General features: G+C 42.4%; 1 protein-coding gene and 1 pseudogene across 6 annotated transcripts in view; both read right to left on the bottom strand.

Annotated features, from left to right (window-relative positions):
* The window catches only part of Tbc1d4 (TBC1 domain family member 4), a 167,511-nt gene that overhangs the window by 20,419 nt on the left and 122,948 nt on the right, over positions 1 to 24,144 (bottom strand). For 2 of the 6 annotated variants that reach the window (XM_040752029.1, XM_040752068.1), the window contains exons 9-12: positions 14,281 to 14,355; positions 12,801 to 13,027; positions 10,961 to 11,125; positions 6,083 to 6,106 (exon numbers count right to left, since the gene is read on the bottom strand). In XM_040752029.1, coding sequence (XP_040607963.1) covers positions 6,083 to 6,106; positions 10,961 to 11,125; positions 12,801 to 13,027; positions 14,281 to 14,355 — 491 coding nt within the window. The remainder of the gene's footprint in view (positions 1 to 6,082; positions 6,107 to 10,960; positions 11,126 to 12,800; positions 13,028 to 14,280; positions 14,356 to 24,144) is intronic. The other 4 variants (XM_040752168.1, XM_040752211.1, XM_040752106.1 and 1 more) reach the window with 3 other exon arrangements.
* On the bottom strand, positions 15,450 to 20,554 carry LOC121142405 (annotated as a pseudogene).

The following is a 24,144-nucleotide window of genomic DNA, read 5'->3' as shown; positions in this document are numbered from 1 at the left end:
ATATGGTTTAATATGCTGGTGTGCACTGAGATTCCCCATCAGGGACAGTGGACAGATATTATCCAACTTTGTTTTAAAAAACGTGACTTAAGATCCCTAACCTTTGGGTGGGAGGAATGTCTCATCACTGTACCTTGGGGCTCTGTGAAACTCACATTTAGAAACTCTGATGCACATTCATACAACAAGGATGCCTGTTCCACTATGTTCATAGCAGCATTATTTGTAATAGCCAGAACCTGGAAGCAACCTAGATGCCCCTCAACTGAAGAGTGGATAGAGAAAATGTGGTACATTTACACAATGGAGTATTACTCAGCAGAAAAAAACAATGGAATCTTGAAATTTGCAGGCAAATGGAAGGCACTAGAAGAAACTATCCTGAATGAGGTAACCTAGTCACAAAAAGAGAAACATGGTATGTACTCACTCATTTATGGATTTTAGACACGAATCAGGGGAGTGCCAGCATACAATCCCACTGCCAGAGAGTCTAGGAAACAGAACCTTCATCCAGCGACTGATGAAAGCAGAGGCAGATACCCACAGACAAACACTGAACTGAACTCCTGGAATCCAGTGTCAGAGAGAGAGAACTGATGGGCAAAGGAGTTAAGAGTGGGCTGGTTTAATCCAGAGAAACAGCTGACCTGAACAAGGAGGAGCTCTTAGACCCCAGATTGATGGTTGTGTGGAAATCATGGGACTGACCCAGATCCCCTGAATGTGGGTGTCAGTGAGGAGGCCTAGGTAATCTATGGGGCCTTGGGTAGTATTTACCCCTGGTGTACAAATAGACTTTGAGTGTCCATCCCACATTATGGGAAGCTCTCTCAGTCGGGCCTCTTTGGGGAGGGCCTAGGCCCTGCCCTGGATGAAATGACAGTTACTGGAGTTACACCATGGAGTGCCTCACCCTCCTTGGGGATCGGAGTGGAGATTAGGGGTAGGGGACTGGGGGACCTGGTGGGGAGGGCGGGGGAGTAGGGGAGAGAGAGGAAGCTGGGATTGACATGTGAAACAAGATTGTTTCTAACCTAAATAAAAAATAACAATAATTATAAAAAAGAAAACTACAGCATATCACAATTAAGGTTTCACTTAAAAAAAATTGTTTCATCTGAGTGTGGTGGTGCATGCTTTTAATCCCAGTACCTGGGGAAAAGGAAAAAAAAAAGAAACCCTGTTCTGTTAGAAGAACTTTGTTTTTAAAGAAAAGACACTTCTGCATTTGCTAGGCTATGTACAGATGAAGGTCAGAATGACTCAAAGTTACCTTTGAGACCAACTCTGTTTGCACTTGGAAGACCATGTGACAATGGTGGCTGCTGGTGGAGGAAAGAATATTTTACATTTTGAAGTTTTGTAATCTTTTATCTATCCTAGGACAATGATGAATATAGCAGTATTCACAAGAAGCAATGCCCAAAAAAGTCTTAGCTCAGAAACAATGCTCAACTAAAAAAGTCACTGGGTCTCGGATGTTCAGAGGTCAATGTACTGAGGTAGTTAACATGAGGAGAGGACTTCCAAGGTGCCCGCTATATTTTCCCTTGCAGTTACTCTGTATATCTGCACATAAGGTTATCAGGAAATGCTGCTGCTGGTTTCTCTCTTCCTTCCTTCCTTCCTTCCTTCCTTCCTTCCGTTCTTCCCTTCTTCTCCTCTCTCTTATCCCCATTATTCCCTCTTCCTCTTCATTCTCCACCTCCTAATTTTGCTTGTTTGGTTTTTTGTTTGGTTTTTAGGTAACTACTCATGTAGCCCAGACTGGTCTCAAACTCGTAATGTAACCAAGGATGATCTTGAATTTCTGACTCTACCTACTGAATGTTACAAGTGTGCAACACTATGCCCAGCTCACATGATACAACAGAACAGACTTCAGGGTTTCATGAATGCAGGACAAGTACTCAACCAAATGAGCTACATCTCTAGCCTCAAGAACAGTTATTTCTAATCTGGACTTACTCTCCTAGAAGTACTTCTGGGTGACAAATGACAATAAAAATGAGCTAACTTGCATTTTCCAAGCATCTGGCTGTCTTATTTTAGGAAGTAGCTGATTCATGCATCTCATACACTCTCATCTTTGGCATGTATCCTGAATAAGGTGACAACCTCCCTGGTGACCAATGTTCAAAACTCCCTGGGATACTGAAAAGTTCACCTGTAAATCAGCTTGGGGAAGCCATAGTTCAAGTATTTCCCATTCAGTATTTTTGATTCACATATTCTCTATCTGTCCTGATGAATATTCATGGAGTTTTCCTTATCTAAATTTCTGTAATGCTGCCTTGCTGGAGTTACTTGCTCATCACTTGGTTCATAGGTCTAGTACTGACTTCTTGTGGGAAACAGTCAGTAGCAAGAACTCTACTAATAGTCATAGACTATATGGGCATTATGTAGAAGTCTAAGTAAAATGGACGAGGAAAATACTGAAAGATCTAACTATTGAAAACAAAAGTGAATAGGACTGGGATCAGTTTCATTGTTGTCTGTCAAATGCAACCCTTATGGCAGCTATATTATAAAAGTACCCTGCAATTAGCCCACTAGTACACATTTGAAAACTTTAAACTGCCAGATGACACATTTTTCATCCATATCTGGAACTCAATTGTCAAAATTCAGTGGTGTAGAAGTGTGTCAATAATACAGGAATGAAATGTGCATAGAAGACTATGGACCCCCTCTGCTCATAGATAAAGCCTCACTTTGCAAAAGCCCATTGTTGCTGAGGTGAGCTGGAAGCTGCCCTGTTTCACTTAATAAGAGAAGAAATGCATGTCACTGTAAGTGCAATTGGAAGGCAGCTCCTAGGGAAAACCTTAGCCAGGTGGTGTGCATGTGCGACTTACACCGGCCCACTGTCTGGCCAGCATGTGGTCGAAGATTGCATGGTGAAAGTGAACACTCAGGGAACTGAAACTGTAGGAAACAGTGTACCATGATACACTTACGTTCTGATGTGGGATGCTGGATATTTGTAGGATGGAGATGACGAAGAACTTTTTTTTAGTTTCTCATTTGTCTTTTTGCCTTAACTATGTCAGTTTTCACTTTGATGTCCTTATAAAACTTAAGATTTAGAACAAGTATAACATCAGACCTAAGCTGCTTGTGGTGTCCACGGCAACAGTGAGGATACTGAGGAAGGCAGAGGACACACACCACATACTATGCACTGTCCTGAACAGCTCCAGGCACAGCAGGTTTCATCTTTATAGTAGCTGCCTTAGGTGGGTGTTATAAATTTCCATCGATTGTGAGAAACCCTAACTAGAAAATGGCTAAGTAACCTGCTCATTTCTGTGGCAATGAGGGGATAGAGCCAGGCAGTCCACAGTCTTGATCCTCAAACCACTATGGTTTACTGTGAAAACATTTATGATCTTTGTATCAGTTCCTACAAAGCTCTGGGGTCTTCACAAACAACTGTCAGAGATCTACTCATCTTTTGCTCTTTTAGCAGGGAAAAAAATCAAGTCTTCAGTGACCATGAAATCCTTTGATAGGCCCTTTCCAATTTTTGAGAAATTTATTCCAGCAGAGAATTAACTTCAAAACACCATAAGCAACTTTGTTATGTAAATGTCTCACTACTTTGCTTTGCAATAAATGCAATTTAAAAATGTATATGCTCATTTAAATAGGCTGAAGTGAAAATATCTTACTATGGGAGATTATACATACATGCAGACACAGTGTGTCCATATTTTCCCTTATTTTCCATATAATCCCAGACCACCTCCTTTTGTGGCTGATAATGTAAACATGTGCAGTATAAAGTGCTTCATAGGATATAGTCAGGAAAAGCATCCATGCCGGCACTTCCTCTATCAGAAATTTGTGAAATTAAAAATGAATACCTGGGAAGGAAGTACAGCTTGGAGAGTGTACAACCACTGGGAGTTTAGTACATTCTTTGCATACTTCCTACTACTAGGAACCAATTAATCAAGAGCCACAATTCGTGAGCAATGTAAGGAATTTAGTTGTGGGGGGGGTTATTCTGTGTGTATCACACCACCTGGGCTGAGAAGCGAGCTCCAGGTACTCTGCACACAGTACTAATTAAACTATGGATAGGATGTGATAACGAGTGCTTGAAGATGCTGTTTTGGTATACCCTTGAGCAAGCAGGTGCAGTCCTGAACATCAGCTACTGTTAACGTTGGGCTCCTGTGAACACAGAAATTTTGTGACACACTTGCTTATTTTGATAAGACTAAATCTACTGGGCACGGCATGGAATGAATGTGTGCTGATGACAATTTTCCTACTAAGGCAAGACAGGTCCATTTTGCACTAAGATAAATTCTCTTGCCGGATGTACAGCATATCCCACTGAGCAGCAAACCATCGCCTGGCTCTCCTCCACCTCCTATCACCCAACAAACCATGACTCCTAAAGTTCAAATCGTGACTACCTTCTGACAAAATCTCCATCTAAATCACAGTGCATTACAAGTCGAGAGAAATAACAAAACTTCACTAATCTAAAAGCAGCAATTCAACAAAAACTGAAAAGCATCCCTTCCATGAATGTCTTAAGAAGGCTGCATGGGACAGCAAACTGATGAAACCTTAGTTCTTTCCTACACAACCCACAGTCCTCGCTAATTTATAACTGCATCAGCAGCACTACCAGTGTGTGAAAGTTCTGGCTTTCAACTGGGCAAACATGTGTCGTGCTATGGAAAATCTTTACTAAATAGAACTAAGATTCCATCACCCTAGCGGAAATCACTATAGTATCTGAGTGTGAACCAAACGTGAGAGATTAGTCAGTGGAACAACACACAGGGAAAAAAGAAGACAAACGAATAGCTCTATACCCTAAACTCTACATGCTGAATGCAGATAGTGAGAAAATGCTTTGTACGTTGGATTTAAAATGTCTCTGGGTAGGTTATGTGTTTATTCATATGCGCCTGAAATATAAGATAAGTAAAACCATACCTAATAAAATATACAGCCTCTCCCAGAACCAGTCTAATATCACGTTAAAAAAATGTAGGCTAGACAATGTCCAAACCCAAAGGACACAAGGCAAAACACTTAAGCTTAAAGCATTTTTTTCCTTTTTTCAGTTCTAGAACTTAAACTCATAGTCTGGTTCATGTTACACGCTGCACTGAACTATGCTCTCATTTCTCTGTAAGACTTCTGAAATGGAAGAAATAGTCTGTAAGTGATCACACATATAACTACCAAAAGCAGTGCCATCAGTGATAACTCTCAGAAGAGTCGCTTTAACTTAGCATCATGGCCAAATGATTCTCTGAAGATGTTTTTGTTTCTGACCCTGAATAGCTCATCGCCATGCAATCTTTAATACCTTTATTGCAACTACAAAGAAATCAAAGTATTAGGTTTTTTGGCTTGGAGATGGGCACGTATTCTCGGGAGACTGGTAGTGAAAGCAAAGTGTGGGAAGTTGAAAGGCAGAGAACAGCTGCTCGTAGTGACACTGGTTATACCACTCTGGGTGTTTTCCAGAGAAAGTGAGTGTTCCTCCAGCGATAGGCGTCACCACAACCATTCTCATCCATAGCCAGAAATGTGGTGTTTTCTTGACTGTGGCCAATGCGACATCTGTAAGGTATTAGCAGTGTCTCACAGAAACCAATATGGCAATAGTTATGAGTAGGAACAGACAGTGTCCATCCCCAGATCCCATTGCATCAGTGTGCTTCCTCAAAGATGCTCATTTCTCTATCTCCCTGGATCAGAAGGAAAAAAAACTCCTCATCTGCACATTAATATCTCTCAATCAGCTAATATACTTTTGGAACTTTAAATTTCAGTTAGCATTTTCTTGGAGACCTCAGCTTTAAAGGAATTTCAATACAGAATAGAGTAGAAACAGGACTTGAGCTTGCAATTACATTTCACATGGTTCTCCGTGATCTCTGATTACACCACAGGGCACATTTCCATACACACAGCCCTCTGGGAATGCAGAATGACAGCATGCATTCAGAAGACAACGAAAATTGCATCTTTAACCGAAGTGGCTATCCACCGGAAAATCTGAAGATTTACTAAATGAAGTGTTTAGAGTGTTAGTCACCTTGATTCTGAAGCAGTGTCCTGTCTAGTAACAGGAAAACAAGAACGTCATTAGCACAAAGACAGATAATTGTCCCAAAGCAGGACTTAAAATAAAATGCATTACCATACGTTATCGATTCATCACAGGCAAATTAACTCAACAGTGAGCCACAGTAAATAATTATATTTAAAATGAATACAAGTGAAATATAAAATCAAAACTATACCTCAAATACTTTATCAGCAATACCTTACTTTTTATTAAAATTTTTATAAGAGAATAGAAGTAATAAGTATCACTTTTAAAAATAACCATTTACTTTGAGCAACAAACTTCAATATAAATAATTTTTAAACATAAGCTTAATGCTTGAGAAACAACTCCTCACCAACAAAGAAGTCTGTTGCTGGAAAGGAAATAACATATTTGGTGAATATACATTATAAAAATATGAATCATCAGGCACAATTATGACTTAGCTACCAAGAAAAATAATGTTCAGCTTTCAAAAACTAATTTGAATTAAGGTATTAATAATAAAAATACACTTACTACTTTTCCTTTGTAATTTCAAATCTGTGCAAAAGACTCTATCAGTCAAGAAACTGTGGCATTCAAAAGACCTTGGCTCCTTTTTCTTAGTATGCTCACATGACTTAATAATACAGGACAGTAGACTTGTAATAATATAGGACAGTAGCCTGCTATATCCTATTCTTGCTTGACTTTGAATATTTAGAGATTCATTTTGTAGTTAGAAAGATATTATGTTCCCAAGTAACAGGAAAATTATAGGTGGTAATACTATATACTTCCTTCATCATTAGGAATAGTTGAAGATATCATAGTAATTGTATGTACATGATAGTCTCTCTATAAAAACTGAAAGATGTAGAGTTCAGAAGCCACTGAATTAAAAGCATGCTTTTGAATGCCATCATTCTTGGAACAGACACCCTGATGTACTAATAGCAAAGGATGTAACACAAGCACCACAGCCTAGGTTGAAGAATACACATATGCATGTGCATAGAGAGAGCCTTGTAAATGTATACATTAACAGCAAATGTAGCAAGTGTTTAAAGTTGACTAATCAAGATAAAGGATTAAAGGAATCCTTTAGTATTTTATAATTTTCTATAATTTTTTGGTATTATTTCAAAATAAAAAATATATTCTCTTCAAGGTTGTTAAGTAATATATTTATGTCTAAGTGACTTGTTAGCTGAATAAACCTAAGAATATACATTTTGTCCAATATTTTCACTGTGTAGGTATCCATTAATGATACATATGTATATATAATTTATAATATATACAATAATTGCCACAACAGCACTCTAAGAAACCAAAATCCTATAACCACCTGTCTATTCATAAGATCACAGAAGGGCTGGGATATATTAAGTAATATACTATGTAACAATAAAACTAAACACACTGAAGTGTGCCTAAAACCAGGAATGAATCTCACAAATCAGTGTTAACAGAAAACAGATTCAGAAATAGAGGATGTTCCATCATCCCATTTATAGTGAATCCAAAAGTAGAAAAACCCGGATCTGCTCTGTCAGGAGCAGTAATGACCCAGGAGATGATGGTTGCCAGCAGGCTTCTGGTACCCTTCCATTTATGGCCTGGGGAGAAGCAACAGGATGATCTCTCCTTGGTGAGCCACTGGTCTGTGCATTAAGGTTGATGTGCTTTTCAATGAAAACAGTTTAAGGTTTTGTATTCCCAAACCGTACTTCAGACCTATAGACTCTAGGCTACTAAATTAAAAGAGTTGGGGGGTTGTGGATTGTAGGCTGGTTATCCTTTGCTCTGTGTCTAATATCCACAGCCCCAAAGAAGCTAGGAAACAAGGAGGACCCTAAGAGAGACATACATAGACAAGCTGAGAAGGAGAAAGGGACAAGATTGGGAGCTTGGGGGTTGGGTTGGGAGGTTGAAGAGAGAAGAGGGGAGAAGGGGAGAGAGAGGAGAACATGAGGGACCAGTAAGGTCAAGTTGGGGGAAGAACAGCGGAGAGCAAGGAGAGAGATACCTTGATAGAGAGCTGTTATGGGCTTAACTAGAATCCTGGCACTAGGAAAGTTCCCAGGAGTCCACAATGATGACCCCAGCTAAGAATCTAAGCAATAGTGGAGAGGCTACCTTAAATGACCTTCCCTTATAATGATATTGATGAGAACCTCAAATGCCATCATTGGACCTTCATCCAGTAGCTGGTGGAAGCAGAAGCAGAGATCCACATCTAAGCACTGAGTCAAGTCCATTGTAGAGAGGGAGGAGGGGTGAACAAAGGCATCAAGATCATGTTAGGGAAACCCACAGAAACAGCTGATCTTAGCAAGTAGGAGCTCAGGGACTCCAGACTGACAGCTGGGGAACCTGCATAAGACCGAACTAGGGACCCTGAACATGGGTGTCAGTTAGGGAGCTTGGGAAATCTATAAGGCCATTCCCTATGGAGGGATACTCTCTTAGCCTAGATACAGGAGGGAGGGCCTGCTCCAAATGATGTGACAAACTTTGATGATCCCCCATGGGAGACCTCACACCCTCTGAGGAATAGATGGGGGAGGACAATGTTGGAGATGCTGTGACTGTGAGAGGACAGTGTTGGAGATGCTGAGATGGAGAGGACAGTGTTGGAGATGCTGTGACTGTGGAGAGGACAGTGTTGGAGATGCTGAGATGGAGAGGACAGTGTTGGAGATGCTGTGATGGTGGAGAGGACAGTGTTGGAGATGTTGTCACTGTGAGAGGACAGTGTTGGAGATGCTGTGACTGTGAGAGGACAGTGTTGGAGATGCTGAGATGGAGAGGACAGTGTTGGAGATGCTGAGATGGAGAGGACAGTGTTGGAGATGCTGTGACTGTGGAGAGAACAGTGTTGGAGATGCTGAGATGGAGAGGACAGTGTTGGAGATGCTGAGATGGAGAGGACAGTGTTGGAGATGCTGTGACTGTGAGAGGACAGTGTTGGAGATGCTGTGACTGTGAGAGGACAGTGTTGGAGATGCTGAGACGATGGAGAGGACAGTGTTGGAGATGCTGAGATGGAGAGGACAGTGTTGGAGATGCTGAGATGGAGAAGACAGTGTTGGAGATGCTGTGACTGTGAGAGGACAGTGTTGGAGATGCTGAGATGGAGAGGACAGTGTTGGAGATGCTGTGACTGTGAGAGGACAGTGTTGGAGATGCTGTGACTGTGAGAGGACAGTGTTGGAGATGCTGAGATGGAGAGGACAGTGTTGGAGATGCTGTGACTGTGAGAGGACAGTGTTGGAGATGCTGAGACGATGGAGAGGACAGTGTTGGAGATTCTGAAATGGAGAGGACAGTGTTGGAGATGCTGAGATGGAGAGGACAGTGTTGGAGATGCTGAGATGGAGAGGACAGTGTTGGAGATGCTGAGATGGAGAGGACAGTGTTGGAGATGCTGTGACTGTGAAAGGACAGTGTTGGAGATGCTGAGATGGAGAGGACAGTGTTGGAGATGCTGTGACTGTGAAAGGACAGTGTTGGAGATGCTGAGATGGAGAGGACAGTGTTGGAGATGCTGAGATGGAGAGGACAGTGTTGGAGATGCTGTGACTGTGGAGAGGACAGTGTTGGAGATGCTGAGATGGAGAGGACAGTGTTGGAGATGCTGTGACTGTGGAGAGGACAGTGTTGGAGATGCTGAGATGGTGGAGAGGACAGTGTTGGAGATGCTGAGACGGTGGAGAGGACAGTGTTGGAGATGCTGTGACTGTGGAGAGGACAGTGTTGGAGATGCTGAGATGGTGGAGAGGACAGTGTTGGAGATGCTGTGACTGTGAGAGGACAGTGTTGGAGATGCTGAGATGGAGAGGACAGTGTTGGAGATGCTGTGACTGTGAGAGGACAGTGTTGGAGATGCTGTGACTGTGAGAGGACAGTGTTGGAGATGCTATGATGATGGAGAGGACAGTGTTGGGGATGCTGAGATGGAGAGGACAGTGTTGGAGATGCTGTGACTGTGAGAGGACAGTGTTGTAGATGCTGTGACTGTGAGAGGACAGTGTTGGAGATGCTGAGATGGTGGAGAGGACAGTGTTGGAGATGCTGAGATGGTGGAGAGGACAGTGTTGGAGATGCTGTGACTGTGGAGAGGACAGTGTTGGAGATGCTGTGACTGTGGAGAGGACAGTGTTGGAGATGCTGAGATGGAGAGGACAGTGTTGGAGATGCTGAGATGGAGAGGACAGTGTTGGAGACGCTGAGGTGGAGAGGACAGTGTTGGAGATGCTGTGACTGTGAGAGGACAGTGTTGGAGATGCTGAGATGGAGAGGACAGTGTTGGAGATGCTGAGATGGAAAGGACAGTGTTGGAGATGCTGTGACTGTGAGAGGACAGTGTTGGAGATGCTGTGACTCAGAAGCATACAGTGAGTCTCAGAGCATAAACCATTCATTGAGAAAAATCAAAGAAATTTCTCAGAGATATGCAATGTACTTACAGATACCGCACCTATCCTGTTAATTGCTTTAGGGTGCCAAGATATGTACCCAGAGACTGAAACAACAGAAGCAAGACTAAGGAATGTCTTCTTACTACATGATACCAGATTCTGTTCCCAACAACACCAAGTTTAGATTCTGGGATGGCAGCAAATAACAGCATTTATTAGATAAAAACTTAATTCAAAAAGATATAATCAAATCACGAGAAAGCTTTGTAACTACAAGTTCTAATTATTTTTATTAATCAAATTAATTAGAATCAAGGTCAATACATTAGAAGCAGATTAAAACAAGCACAGAGACGCACAAAATTGGCTCTAACGTCAACCAGCCACTTCTTAGTAGCATTAGCAACGCATCACTGGAGAAAATGGCGCTTTGCAAACAGCACACCCATCTCACCTGATTTCATTTTCATACTGTGGGGACAGTCTACCTGAATTCTGGTAAAAGCTTTTCAGGAAAGAGGGGGCAGTGAAGGAAGGGGCAGAGAAGGAAGTGTGAAGGCTTGGAAGGCTGGAGGAAGAGTTACTCTCCTTGTACATGCGTCGGGTTGACGGGAGAATGCTGAGTACAGAAAACACAGCAGATTTGTCTTAAAATTTAATTTTTAGCACAATCTTCATTTACTAAGAAAAGGCATAGAAATAGGTTCTTGCTATTCATTTACTCTTTGCCCGAAAGCCTTCGACCTGGAGCTTGCACAGAGTCTAAGGACAGGAGCATGCAGTCCTGTACTTAGGGCTACACTGATGCTTCACCAGCTCACAAGATGTATTTCTTAACACTTTCAGAGCAAAAAGAATGTTTGGGTGCAAAACAAACTTATAGCCCGGGTAGGAAAACACAAACAGTTACAGGAAAGCAATTTCCAGAGGGTAAACTGATCATGAATAGTGCAAAGATCAACTATTCTAGAGATACAAATCCCTTCTGAATGTGTTGTGAGCAAAATGTTGGGCTGATGTCACTAATCATACACACTATCTCTGGCTTACCAAACATTAGATTCAGGGTATTTCCTGTGTGGACCTGTAGCACTGTTCATCCAAAGCACTGAGTCTCCCACGTGGCTTTTTTTTAAAGCAAAAAAGGGGTTGGTAGTGTAGAATGCTTTTATTGACCATAATTGGCATCTTTTTTATACTGATGGTGATAAAAAATTATTGGAATATATATGATATAACACATGGGTAAGAATTGAGAGGGACATCATTTACAATTCAAAGTGATTGGCACCTTGACAATAATTTCCTCTTGAGGGGGAAGAAATTTATTGTTTTGGGTAAAAATAAGAGAAATCATTATTTGTAAAATCTTGGTTTTCTTATGAACACTTAATCTCCACATACACATAAGATCTGAAGACAACTGCTCTGACTTTCTTTAACCTGTGTGTTTTAAAGTCTACTTGGATTTTAGCATTCAAATCAATCAGAAAACAGCAATGAAAACTGTATCATGAGAGTACAACATGTAAAACATGAAAGCAAATCTGGTAACACTTCATATTAACACTGGCCGTTTTACAAGACGTTCTACTTTCAGTCGGTTTTATTAATGTCCCTGACACACGGATAGGCAACCCCGCTGTCCACATGAAACACACAGGGAAGAAAGAGGAGTAAAATTAGCTGATGCCTGACAACAAGCAATTTTCTTAAATTATTTTTTATACTATTTAAGGTCACTCTAATGGACAATGCCTGCAACTATATAGTGTCCCTTGTAGATACAGTTAGTTTTAGGCAAAAATGTGTGGTAGTTGTCACACTTGGCTTTCATTTGTTATGTAGTAAAACACAGCCAAATATTGTCTCCAAATGAAGGGAACTTATATGACTCCTTAACCTGAGATATTATTGCAGGCTGACAAGAGGCTCTAGGCTTGACCATTTATGCTGACAACTTCCTCAGAGCCAGCATTAAAAAAGGCAAGACATAATGTGTGCCAATACATTTCCAGGCAAAATGACTACATGCCATATTTTCTCTATTTTTTTTTGGTGAAGCAAAAAATAAAAATTAAAAGCTTCCATTTAAAATATCTTAGAATTTTTCAGGGTATATCTTAACCTTACCTCATTGAGGAAAACAAAATGCATTTCTTGCTTTTCTGCTCCTTCTGAACCCAAAAATCTGGCTTAAAGCATGAAATATAACCCACAGTGACTCTAAACTGACCCAAACACAATGACATTAGACTATGCTGTCCCATGGTGGCAGACAAGCTAGGACCTACCTGCATTGCTCGCTGGAACTCTGTCTCAGTAGAGGGGACCTTAGGCCATGAGCCCTCCCATCTTGCAAGTTCAGCTTCCTCCTTGAACTTGAAGGTGGGTGGCTGAAGGTGTGAGCCCGTCTTCGAAATTGTGGAGAGTCAGAATCTTCCTCGGGGAAGGAGTGCCAGGCAGAGGACAGAGGGGAGGCTGGTGGTGTCCCCGGAGGAGAGTCCCCTGGGGAGAAGTCCTACAACAGAAACAGGGAGGTGTCTGCCCCTACCAGGCTCACAACAGACACACAGATACCCAGGGCTGAGCAGTGACAGAGGAACCCTCTTCCTGACTCATGACAAAACTGTTTTGTTTTTCTTTTTACTCAACCGTGCTGAAGACTAATCTGTCTGTTTCACCACAAGCCGCTGCTGCTGATAAGCAGGTGTCAGGAAGATAGGCAGGAAAGTGAAAGGCCAACCAAAGGTACCCTTCCCCTGAGGGCGGGCTGTGGTGAAAAGCTAGGGCTACTGTACTCTTCCCTTTGTTCCCAGAGAAATGAAGGGGCCATAACAGAAAAGCCTTGTTCAGGGATCTCCTAACCTCTGTGACCTGTGGCTCTGCATGTTTCCAGCAATGTCAAAACACTATCATAGTGCCCTAATGCCTGGGGCTTGGAGCAAAGCTTTTGGGAAAGTAAAGTAAAGCCTGTGAATTATCTTCCTGCACTCTGGATGTTTCTGCCCAGTGGCATGGTCCCTGTGGTAAGTTGCTTTTCAAAGACATGAAAAACAGGAAATGAGCAAAAGGGAGCCCTCTGGAATGCCTCTCCCACCCGGTGCAGAGACGACATAAATCTTACAATCCTGTCAGGTATGCACCACAGTAAATAAACCATCTGGCAAAGCCCTACGGATAAGACACTTCGCTGGACTAGGTCTCTGGTGCCAACAAAATTTTAATAAAAAAAATACTTTTGTGTTTTCCTACTAGGACAACAAAGGTTGATGGTGTCCCTAGTTGCCTATTGCAGAAAACAGGAAACAGGAAACCCTCTCTCGGGCTGTCTGTGACACAGAAGAGGATGGTGTTACAGCTGAAATGAAGGAAAAACAAAAAAAAAAAAAAGAGGAAAAGAAGTAACAGAGAAGAATAACAACAAGATGGGGGTTGACGTCCCTGATAGTGTGTGTGGGGGTGTTAATTGGGTGTTTCATTTTGTTTGGCTTTATCAACAGTTGCTCAAATAATATATTCAGTGCAACACATAAGAGCAGAGTTAGTCACTGAAGGGTGCACTGTCCCCTGTCCCAACAGAAGGGAACCTAGTGGGTGAAAAATAAATTGGTAATACCCAGAATCTTATTTGAAACAACAGAGTATCAAGTATTTCTTTCTTAAAGGCCATTTACAAAAAAAATCTCACCACAAAATAATTAGCATGTGTTCTTTCCCATGGCCTTGGCTAAGCCGAAGTATTGGGTGAACTGGAGAATTATGACTAGATACCTTTTCTGAAGCAAGGCTGTTGGACCTTTCAAAGCTGTCCACGCTTCCCAGCCGGCTTCTCATTCTGTTCGCTCCCTGTGTGCAGAGAGAGGGCAGACAGAACCATTACAGCTACAGCTTGAGTTTTACAGGAGAAAGCACATGGCAATCTCAAGTTCTCACTCCACCTAAGCATTAAAGGAGTCCCCTTGGTCCACTCACACTTGTCAGCTGCATTAATGGCCATCGGAGCACGGTTTATACAACTCCTCCAGACTCCTAGTGTCTCTAACCCAGCTGTTAGATGGCCACATGGCACACTCAGGTTTTTGAAGTTATTTTGGTTACAGTCTTCAAGGTTACTCACCACAAGATCAGTGAGAGTGTCATTAGCTCTGACCTCATACAGACAAAACAAATGTGGACAGAACATTAAAAGACACCAAGAAAGCTATACGTAATGTCCATACAACATATCATAGACATCACAATGCAATCCCAGGATTTGGGAGACTGGGGCAGGATGATTGCAAGTTCCAAGTTTGAGACCAGCATGAGCTTCACAGTGAGTTCAAGACCAGCCTGGGCAAGTCTTGTGTCAAGAAATGTGTACTGGCTAAGCCTGCACAGAAACCAGAGTTCTGTCCTTTGGAGTAAAACAAAGCAACAACAAAGAGGCCTCCTAAAATGTACTAATTTTGTTTATTAATTATTCTATTAAAACTGCCAATGTCAATAAACCATTTCACTTTACCAGGTTAGGTGTCAGTCAATGTCACTGTTAATGACTGGTTCTGGATGGCCATCTCAACACAGGGTAAAAAGGGCATAAAGGATGACTATCTACTCCTCTCACAATACATATGAAGAAACTAAGCCAAATGAAGGAAAGAAAACACAAAAGTGGGTTGGGAAGCACATCGTATCACACACAGAGTCTTAAAAGGTGAAACATTAAAAACACGGAAAGAGTCTAACAGGAGTGACCAAAGACACAAGTCAGACATGCAACAGCACCTCTGCAAAATGAAGAAATACACAAAAATATCACAGCATTCACTATTTTAATATATATTAAAATAGTAATTATTTATGTATATATTATAGCTTTAATATATATCGATATAATAATATAGATCATATATTAGATATATTTTAGTATATATACATAGGGGATTGGGATGGAAGGAAGTAAATTTTAATTGTTCATCAAAGTAAAACCTGTACAAGAGTCAAAAAATTTTGAGCTTGTTATAAATACATGTGTTCTTTTGCTGGGTGATAGAGGGTATAGACAGTGCTGTACAAGCTGGCATAGACTTGGTGCAAACCGTCACAGAGATAGACAGACACAGAGACTGTGTCCACCCAGCAGGGCAGGCCAGGTAGCATTCTTGGGACTGTAACACTTGGCTGGTGGGCAAGAGTCATCTGGGAGTCTGGTCCGGGGCTGGTGGGGCCCCAAACACCTTGGAAGCTCCTTGATCCAGTCTGATTGAGGTCATGAATGGTGTTGCAGTGGCACCTAGGCTCTGCTTATGTCATCCAGAGTCTTGTGGGTGAATTCAGGCAGCCCAAAGGCTGTGTAGTGCATGTCCAAGTTAAAGTATCTCAGCAGCATCTGCTCACACCTGGGCCTATGTGAACTCCTACATGGGCTCACAGAAGTTGGTGCTCAAGTTTTTGCTATACAACATGAAGCCAGTCTGGCTGCTTGGATAGGTGGGAATGATCCAGTAGGAATAGCCTACCACAGAGAAGAGAGATTTTCAGAAGTGTCTCATCTCCTTGATGAGGTCCAGGTGCAGCCACTGGCATTCGCCCTGACAACATAGGATGCCTTTCTCCTTGAGTGCTGTCTTCATGAGGCCGGGAATAGGTCTTCTTGAAGAGGCTTTCAGTGGAGCTCATGGGATCTGAGGAGTCGATGATGATGTCAAAGGCATCTTGGTTCTGTTTCATGAACTCAGAGCCATTACCCACATAGAGGGTTAGCTTTGAGCTGGAGTACCAGATGACTGTGCCAGTCAGGAACTCTTACAGTCTTCAGTAACATCTTCATCACTCTGTCACTGGACTACAGACTCCACAGAGGGGTGCTTCACCACTTCCTGTAGGACACCCTCATCTCCACCCCAATGATCAGTGTCTCCCATGGGTTGGGGTGACTGCAGAGTGGCAGGTTGGCGATCATCTCCTGGAAGGAGAACTTGTCCCTCTCTGAGACGACACTGGGTGACACCATCCAGAACCAGCACATTGTGATAGGTTTTACTGCAGAAGATGAGGATGTCTTGCTACCACGAGCACTGGTGGGGCAGCAGCTGCTCCACCTGGCCAGGACACAGGCTGCAGGTGTCTGGGACCAGCCCTTGAAGGTGGCCGCAGGACCAGATGCGACAGTGCCATTGTATCCCTGCTCCATGGCCAGCGACCAGGGACCGCAGGCCACATAGAGCAGCAGCACAATGGGACCAGCTCTGCCCGCCACCCATTCCACAACCTAAGAGTCACATTTTGTTAGAAAAGCTTTAGCTACCCCCCTCTTTTCTCACACTTACCCCCAAAAGCAAGTCTTGAAGTGATTTATACCAATGCTTCCGATATTCCTGTTCATAGTAGTATTCCTTTGGTTTTCTAAGTCAGACAAGATCTGGAAGATGAAACAAATACTCTTGCTTCACCACACACACACACACACACACACACACACACACACACACACACACACACACTTATCCCATTTAAATAGGTGCTTTCTGCTTTGATTATCCTGCTTTTTATGTTACTATTGTTTGCTGCTAAGCTACACAGTTACCATGATTACATCTGATTGTATTTTGTGTCTCGTCTTCTCCTTTTTCAAAATGTTAATGACCTTTTATTCAGCAATCACAAAATTTGCCAACAGGTCATTGTATGGTCAAACATGACATGATGCACCAATTACGTCTTTACCCTTGAACTCAGCATCATCGAGATGTTTGTCTTCCTCCATCCACAGGCCTTCCTGGTACCCTCTTCACGATCAACCTAAACTTTCCCTTTGACCCCCATGGCACTAGAATCACATCTTCCCCTTTTTCAGTTCACTTCCTCAATTTGGTGGCACACATTCACCAGGTACTTTCTGAGAATGGGGAGACTGGAATATAACTCACTGTAATTTACATATCTGCAAATGTCACTGTTCTGTGCTTATGTTTCATTAATAGTTCAGTTGGGTGTTTGGAAACTTTCCTTCATCATTCTTTAGCCTTGCTCAGTGTCCTCTGTTCTACAGTCTAAAGGTTTTGTGTCCTTCAGTCTGTGCATAGGGTAACGTTTTCAAGAAGCATCCAGAAACTTCTTGAAATGCCTTGGCATGGATTTTATTTAGTCAATTGCTTTAACATATATTTTATAAGCCCATTAGATCTAGAAAACCATGATTATTAGCTCTAACATATTTGCCCACCCTCTGTCAGTTACCACAGTTAGGAGAGCTGACTTTACCCCTCACCTGGGCAAAGTGGAAGAGCTGGTCCTGGTAGCACATGGGCTGACCAACTCAGCTATCACCCAGGCCAGATACAGGGCTTTGAGTTGGTCCACCCCAAAATCTACCCCATCTTTGAGCTGCTGGAGCATGTGAAGGAGCCAGTCCTGCAAAACCAAAGCTACAGGGTCTCCATGACCCAGGTCAACAGCAGGATATCTAAGACGAGTCCCAGTCGGGATCCAGTAGAGGAGCAGAAGTCAGGAGCCACAAAACAGTTCAGTGACTCATTAAATTGAAGGTTTACAAGTAAAGTCGTATGGGCAATAGGGTATACTGCATGACACACTATGACATACCACGGCTTCCATGGTGAAATTTTTTTCTTTTCTTTTTGTGGGGATCCTGCAAGGGCAGAGGGCAGATATGGAGGGATGGGGAGATGAGTGGAATGGGGGTGCATGATGTGAAATTCACAAAGAATCAATAAGTTTTGAAAGCAATATTATTATTACAAGAAAAAAAGGGAGTCCTTGAGCCCCTTCTCAGTGCTGCCTTCTGTGGGCAGGCCTTACAGAAGGAATTACAACTAAAACAAGTTTTCTGAAATGCCTAGCACCTCATCGGAGTTGTTTAAGTCCTTCAGCTCTGCATTATAGCAAGCAAATGTCTAGTAATAAAATATATTTATAGCCAATAAACTATTAGTGTGTAGCTCAGAGACAATCAGCAAAGCCGATTGATGCCTGCGACTCTTAGCTGAGGCTTAGCTTACATGCCAACCTGCCCAGTGTCATCTCGACAGTTAACGGTCACGCTAGAGAAAGCAGTCAGACCAAGCCAAAACATTTTTATGAGCAAAACTATTTAAGTCATGTACTTTGCTCTTTGTGGTGCTTTATCCATGACTCTGTGTGTGTGTGTGTGTGTGTGTGTGTGTGTGTGTGTGTGTGTTCATGTAAAATAAAACAAAGTTACTTTAAACTAAATTCTACCATAAGCATTAATTCTCCCACTTCCTTGGGGACACAATAGACATTACTCTAAAGAGAGTGGAAAAGGGGCACTGTATTCAAAATAGATCACACTTTCCATGGGTGAGTGCTCTGGAAACTCAAGAAACAGCAATAAACAGGCAATAAACTGCCTTTAATTCCACACACACACAGCTTTCTCAATTGTACCGAATGGTGATTTTGTAAATCCTGTGCCAGCTATTTTCCATACGGCCACTTTTTAGTGTTTATGAGCTGAGCTTCTAAGTAATTCTAACACGGACCCATCTCATGAACAACAACATTTCACTCTGGAAAGCAACTGTGACCTAACCTCATGCTGGGGTGACCTCCCTACTACACAACCCGAAACAGAAAACAGTAAGTTGTGGAACACAAACTCCTTTAGATCCGACCCACTTTTCTCAGGCAGATGGAGCCGCCAGCCTTCTGTTACACCGGAAGCACCCAAGACCTTGTCAGGCCACATTTACAGCATTTGGCATCACTACAGGACACAAAAGCTACAGTATTCACTGAGACCAAAATAGCTCAGCTGTGTCCTTGCTGAGAGCCATCGCAGGCAGCAATTCAAGGCGTGAAGAAGACACTCTGCAAAGTCAGCCTAGCAAGGACTGCGCAGAGCACCAAGGTCTCAGTGGAGAGCAAGGGCAGCCCTTCGGCGTTTTTGTAAACAACGGGTTTCCCACCTGCAGAGAATGCCCTCCTCATATCTACAGGATGACACTTGCACAATGCTAACTTATAATGTAACTCAGTACTGCAATGCACATCTGGTAAGTGGAGAAACTATAGCTTTGAATTGGGAATGAAACTGCCCAAGTTCATAGCTATAAAATCTGCCAAGGACAGGTCTTACTTTCAGGTCCCTGACCTCCTACTTGGTCATTCTAATGACTGTGGAGAACTCCGGTCAGCGTCTTAGTACCATGTACTCCCTTGCAGGGCAAGAGCACCAAGGTTTGTGTTATTTAAGTCACGCTTCCACAGTGGTACATGATATGAGAGAAGCATAATGCTGGCTTTGAGTATGTGTCTATCCAGCTTTGGTGGCATAAGTCAGTAAAACAGTTACAATGGAGGCCTTGTAATGGTGAACTCCTCATGCTAGTGAATTCCCTCCCATCCTCCTGCCCCCAAAAAACTGCTACCTGGAATGGCCTAGCATGGATGAATAGACATACAGACAGACAATATATAAATATATGATATGTAAACTGATAAGACATACACACACACACATACATACATACACACATACATACATACATACATATATACGTGTGTATATACATACTATAGTCCTCTAAATGACACACACAAACTTATTTTACAGTAACAACAGCCAGGCTAAGCAGTGCTTTAAGCAATGTCTGTGTATAAGTTCACTTACTGCTCATCAAATCCCTAGACAATGGGTATGCCACCGCCCTCGCTCCCAGAGCACACTGAAGTAGGATAAAAGGAAGGAACTTTATTCCTTGTGCCTTCTTCTGTTTTCTGCTGTTAATGACACCAGACCACAGGGCTGGTAGCTAACAGAGAAGAGTTTACTGTAGGCTCACAATTCTAGTTCAAAGTCAAGGGTCAGATCCGTTTTGACCCTCAAGAGTGGTGAAGTGATTCGGGCTTCACATGGTGAGAAAGGAAGCAGAACAGACTTGGCCAAGCCGACTGTGAGAGCAGCCCCACTTAGGGGCTAACTCATTAACCCTTCCATCAACTAGTCATGTAAAGACTAATCACCTCCTTAAGAGTTCTCCCACTAGAGCGGGAGGCAAGGAGGGAGGGGGAACTGGGATTGCAATGTAAAAAAAAAAAGTAAAAAATGAATTAACTTTAAAAAGAGAAAAAAAGAGTCCCCCTCCTATTCTTTCCTGATATAGGCTGCACTCCACCATGAGTTTTGGATGAGATAAACTGTGGCTCCAAAGGACGCTGTAACGATAATCGACACAATTACTGAAAGTAAAACTACGTATTTATTGTAGAAATTACTCACAAGATACCAAACAAGTAACCCAGATGAGCCAAGTAGTGCCCACCCACGCCCCCACCCCCACCCCCACCCCCGCTGCCAAACCGGAAGCCGAACTCTGGGAAAAGAGACGGAGACTTCCTATGTGCTGTCTTTTATGCCTTCCCCCTTAACGCCCCCTAGCCATGCCCAAAAGTGGGCCTGGCTAGTGACATAGTTCACCGCCTACATACGTATACATTTTTACGTCCAGCCATATACGTCTTTAGTCATGCCTAAAGTGGGTGTGGTTAGCGGTGTGGTAAACCGCCCTTTTATTACCTCATCTGTATGCGCCTCTAGTAAGTCACATGTTTAATGGCGGCATACAGACTTCCTCCTACAATAAGCCATAGCTCTCTCATAATAACAGTCAGGTTTTGACCAGCATGAACGAAGTAACAGGCTAGAGTCCTTGCCATGATGAACATAGTGCCCACTTCTGGGGTGCAACAGCCACAGAGGCCGTGCCTGAGCATAAGGAGGGAACATGTCAGCAGACACAAGCTGAGAGAAAGCATACAGAACAGCAAGCCAGCTGAATTCAGGAGTATCAAGGTCAAGAAGTTGAGGAAAGTCCAAGGAAGTCTGTTTGGATAACAGGTATGCCCAGCCTATAGGCCATGGACAACATGAAACCTAGGATAGCCATGAATGTGACCCAACCATTTGCCATGTAGATTCCTAACTCCAGAAATCATGTGTCACCCAAGCAGGCTTGCTGTGAAGTATGGACGGGAAAGCTGCCCCCAGGTTCTCTTGATGGACAAAGTCAAGAACTATATATAGTATGCACATTTGCGTGTATGTGTGCACAAGACACAGTTTCGTGCTGATACGTCTAAGTTAAATCCTTCTGGATTCCTCCCTTTATATTTATACATATAGCATGCACATTTGTATGTACATGTGCACACACAGACACAGTTTTGTGCTGATAAGTCTAAGTTAAGTCCTTCTGGATTCCTCCCTTTTCCTGTTCTCAATTTCCTTCTCTCATGGATGTCACGAACATTAGTATATTTATAGTATGGCCATCCTCTGACTGGGTCCATTCCGCTGTATGTGGTCTAACACTCTCTTCACACCACTGAGACTACCACAGCCCCACTGGAATCCGCCCCCTGCCCAGACTCTACCTGCTGGCAAAAGGCACTTCTCTCTGTGAATGCTTGCTCCTCCCTCTGCCTCTAATACCCAGCCAGACTTCTCTTCACAGGCTATACCCTGATGGGGAATGTTCTTCAGTATACATGTGTCTCTTGTTGGTTCATAGATAAAACACTGATTGGCTGATTGACCGGACAGGAAGTGACGTAGTTGGGCAGAATCAGGATATAGGCAGAGACAAACAGGAAATTGCTCTCTTCTCTGCAGAGATGATGAGTACTCATCATGTAGCAAGCAAAGGACTTGCAGGTCCAGCATTCCCCAGTAAGTCAAGACCACGAGGAAATACATAGATTGATGGAAATGGGTCAATAATTAAGACAGAGCTATCTAATAAAAAGCTCAAGCCATCAGCCAATAGCTTTATAATTATTATGGCATCCGTGTGCTTCTTTGGAGCTGAGAAGGGCATAGGGACCGGAGCCTTGGGACCAGGCTGGTGGGAAGAAGGCTCGATACAATACCCTCCTTCACCATTCAGGCCCCCAGACCAGGTACCCTCCTCTCCTGGCAGCCGCCTTCTGTAGGTTGGCTCTTGCGCCATGCAGGTAACACTCACATCCTGAACATGGCAGCTCAGTCCTAAGACCTCATGATTCAGAAAGAGGGAAACGAAGTGCAGAGAAAGCATTTTGCTAATACTTAAATGAGACAGATAAATTTGCTAAATTGGATACAAAATTTTCCATTACTTCATACTGTTTTTTACACTTTATATCATGTTGGGGAAGTTCTGTGCATTTGTCAGTAAAGCACTGTCTGGCCTATAGGGAATCTAGATCATGATCCCCATGGTATGAACAGCGCCCCCCTTCCAGCATCAAGCAGTTTGGAATGAGCAACGTCCTAATTCCCCTCTTGTTTATAAACCTTTGTTTTCATTTAAATGGGATTGTTTATAATTGGCTAGTGATCACAGCCAATCTTTTTAATGGTAAAAAAGGGAATTATGGTATGGGTATTGTTTTTCATTCATTGATACAAATTCAAGGTCAATTTGGTGATATGTATATTTCTCCTCTTGATTAAGTATTGTGCTTATACTGATCTTTTAAAACATAATGCATAATTGAATACAGACTATAGATAGTTACTTATAATAGAATTTATAGTTAGGTAAGTTAGGTTTTCTAGATATACAGAAATATATTTGAGATAGATAAACAGTCTTCAAACCTCTCAAAGACCTTCAGAAAATGGCATTTAAAATAGTTTAGGGTTTTTCTTGACAATGAGAAATGTCTGCTCTTGGCAGCACCAATTACGTCTGAGAGGAAGATGGGCATCGAAGAAACTTGTTATGGAGTTTGCTTTCAACATGGCAAGATTAGCCATTTGGGCAAGAAACTGCTCTTGCCTGTACTGCTTGACCGTTGTTGTATAATCTGTACATGCAGGACCCACAGAAAAGTGACTGCTAAACTCAGTCTTACAGGGTTCCTGCTTCATGAAGAGTCTATGAGACTTTCTGTAGGACACAGAGAAATGACTGACAGATTCCCAATGCAGATGGACAGTTTGAAATTTCCTGCTTTGCTGAGAAGTGTTCCAGACACATTGTGGCCTATGGGCTGAAGATGGATGCCCCAACGTTACAGAGGAACTTTGGGTGACTGTCCAGGTAGCAAGATGTCTTTGTCAATCCTAGTGATTATATATTATCCTTCTGTAGTCTTTGATGGAGTTGAAGACAGATAGTTATAATTATAGTTTTCCTTAGTTATGATAAAAGATAAGCTACATAGAACTTTGGACTCACAAGGATGGGATGGATGATATTTTCTTTAAATCTAGCTGAATGTTGATAGACAAAATATTGTAACTGTATTCTTACTTGATAACTGTTCTGTTATATATTATTTGACTATGTTAAAGTTAAGACCTTTATTTTTGTTTAAACAGAAAAGAGGAGATGTTGGGGAAGTCCTGTGCATTTGTCAATAAAGCACTGTCTGGCCTATAGGGAATCTAGATAGGAGGGACTAGGAGTCCAGGAGAACTCTGGGAAGGAGAAACACAAGAGAGTCAACATGTAACACCATGGGGTAGGAAGCCCGGAACTATTCTCCGGTAAGAGACATACTTAGATTAACAATTATGGGGTAATTACTTAAATCAGAGCTAGCCAGTAAGAAACAAGCAAGGCCAACAGCTTCATAATTAATATAGCCTCCTGTGTGTTTATTTGGGACTGATGCGGATCT

This window comes from Mesocricetus auratus, unplaced genomic scaffold (assembly GCF_017639785.1).
Source record: "Mesocricetus auratus isolate SY011 unplaced genomic scaffold, BCM_Maur_2.0 Super-Scaffold_2245, whole genome shotgun sequence".
Lineage (NCBI taxonomy): Eukaryota > Metazoa > Chordata > Mammalia > Rodentia > Cricetidae > Mesocricetus > Mesocricetus auratus.
Note: the sequence above shows the minus strand (reverse complement) of the source record. Positions and strands in the feature narration are given on the sequence as shown.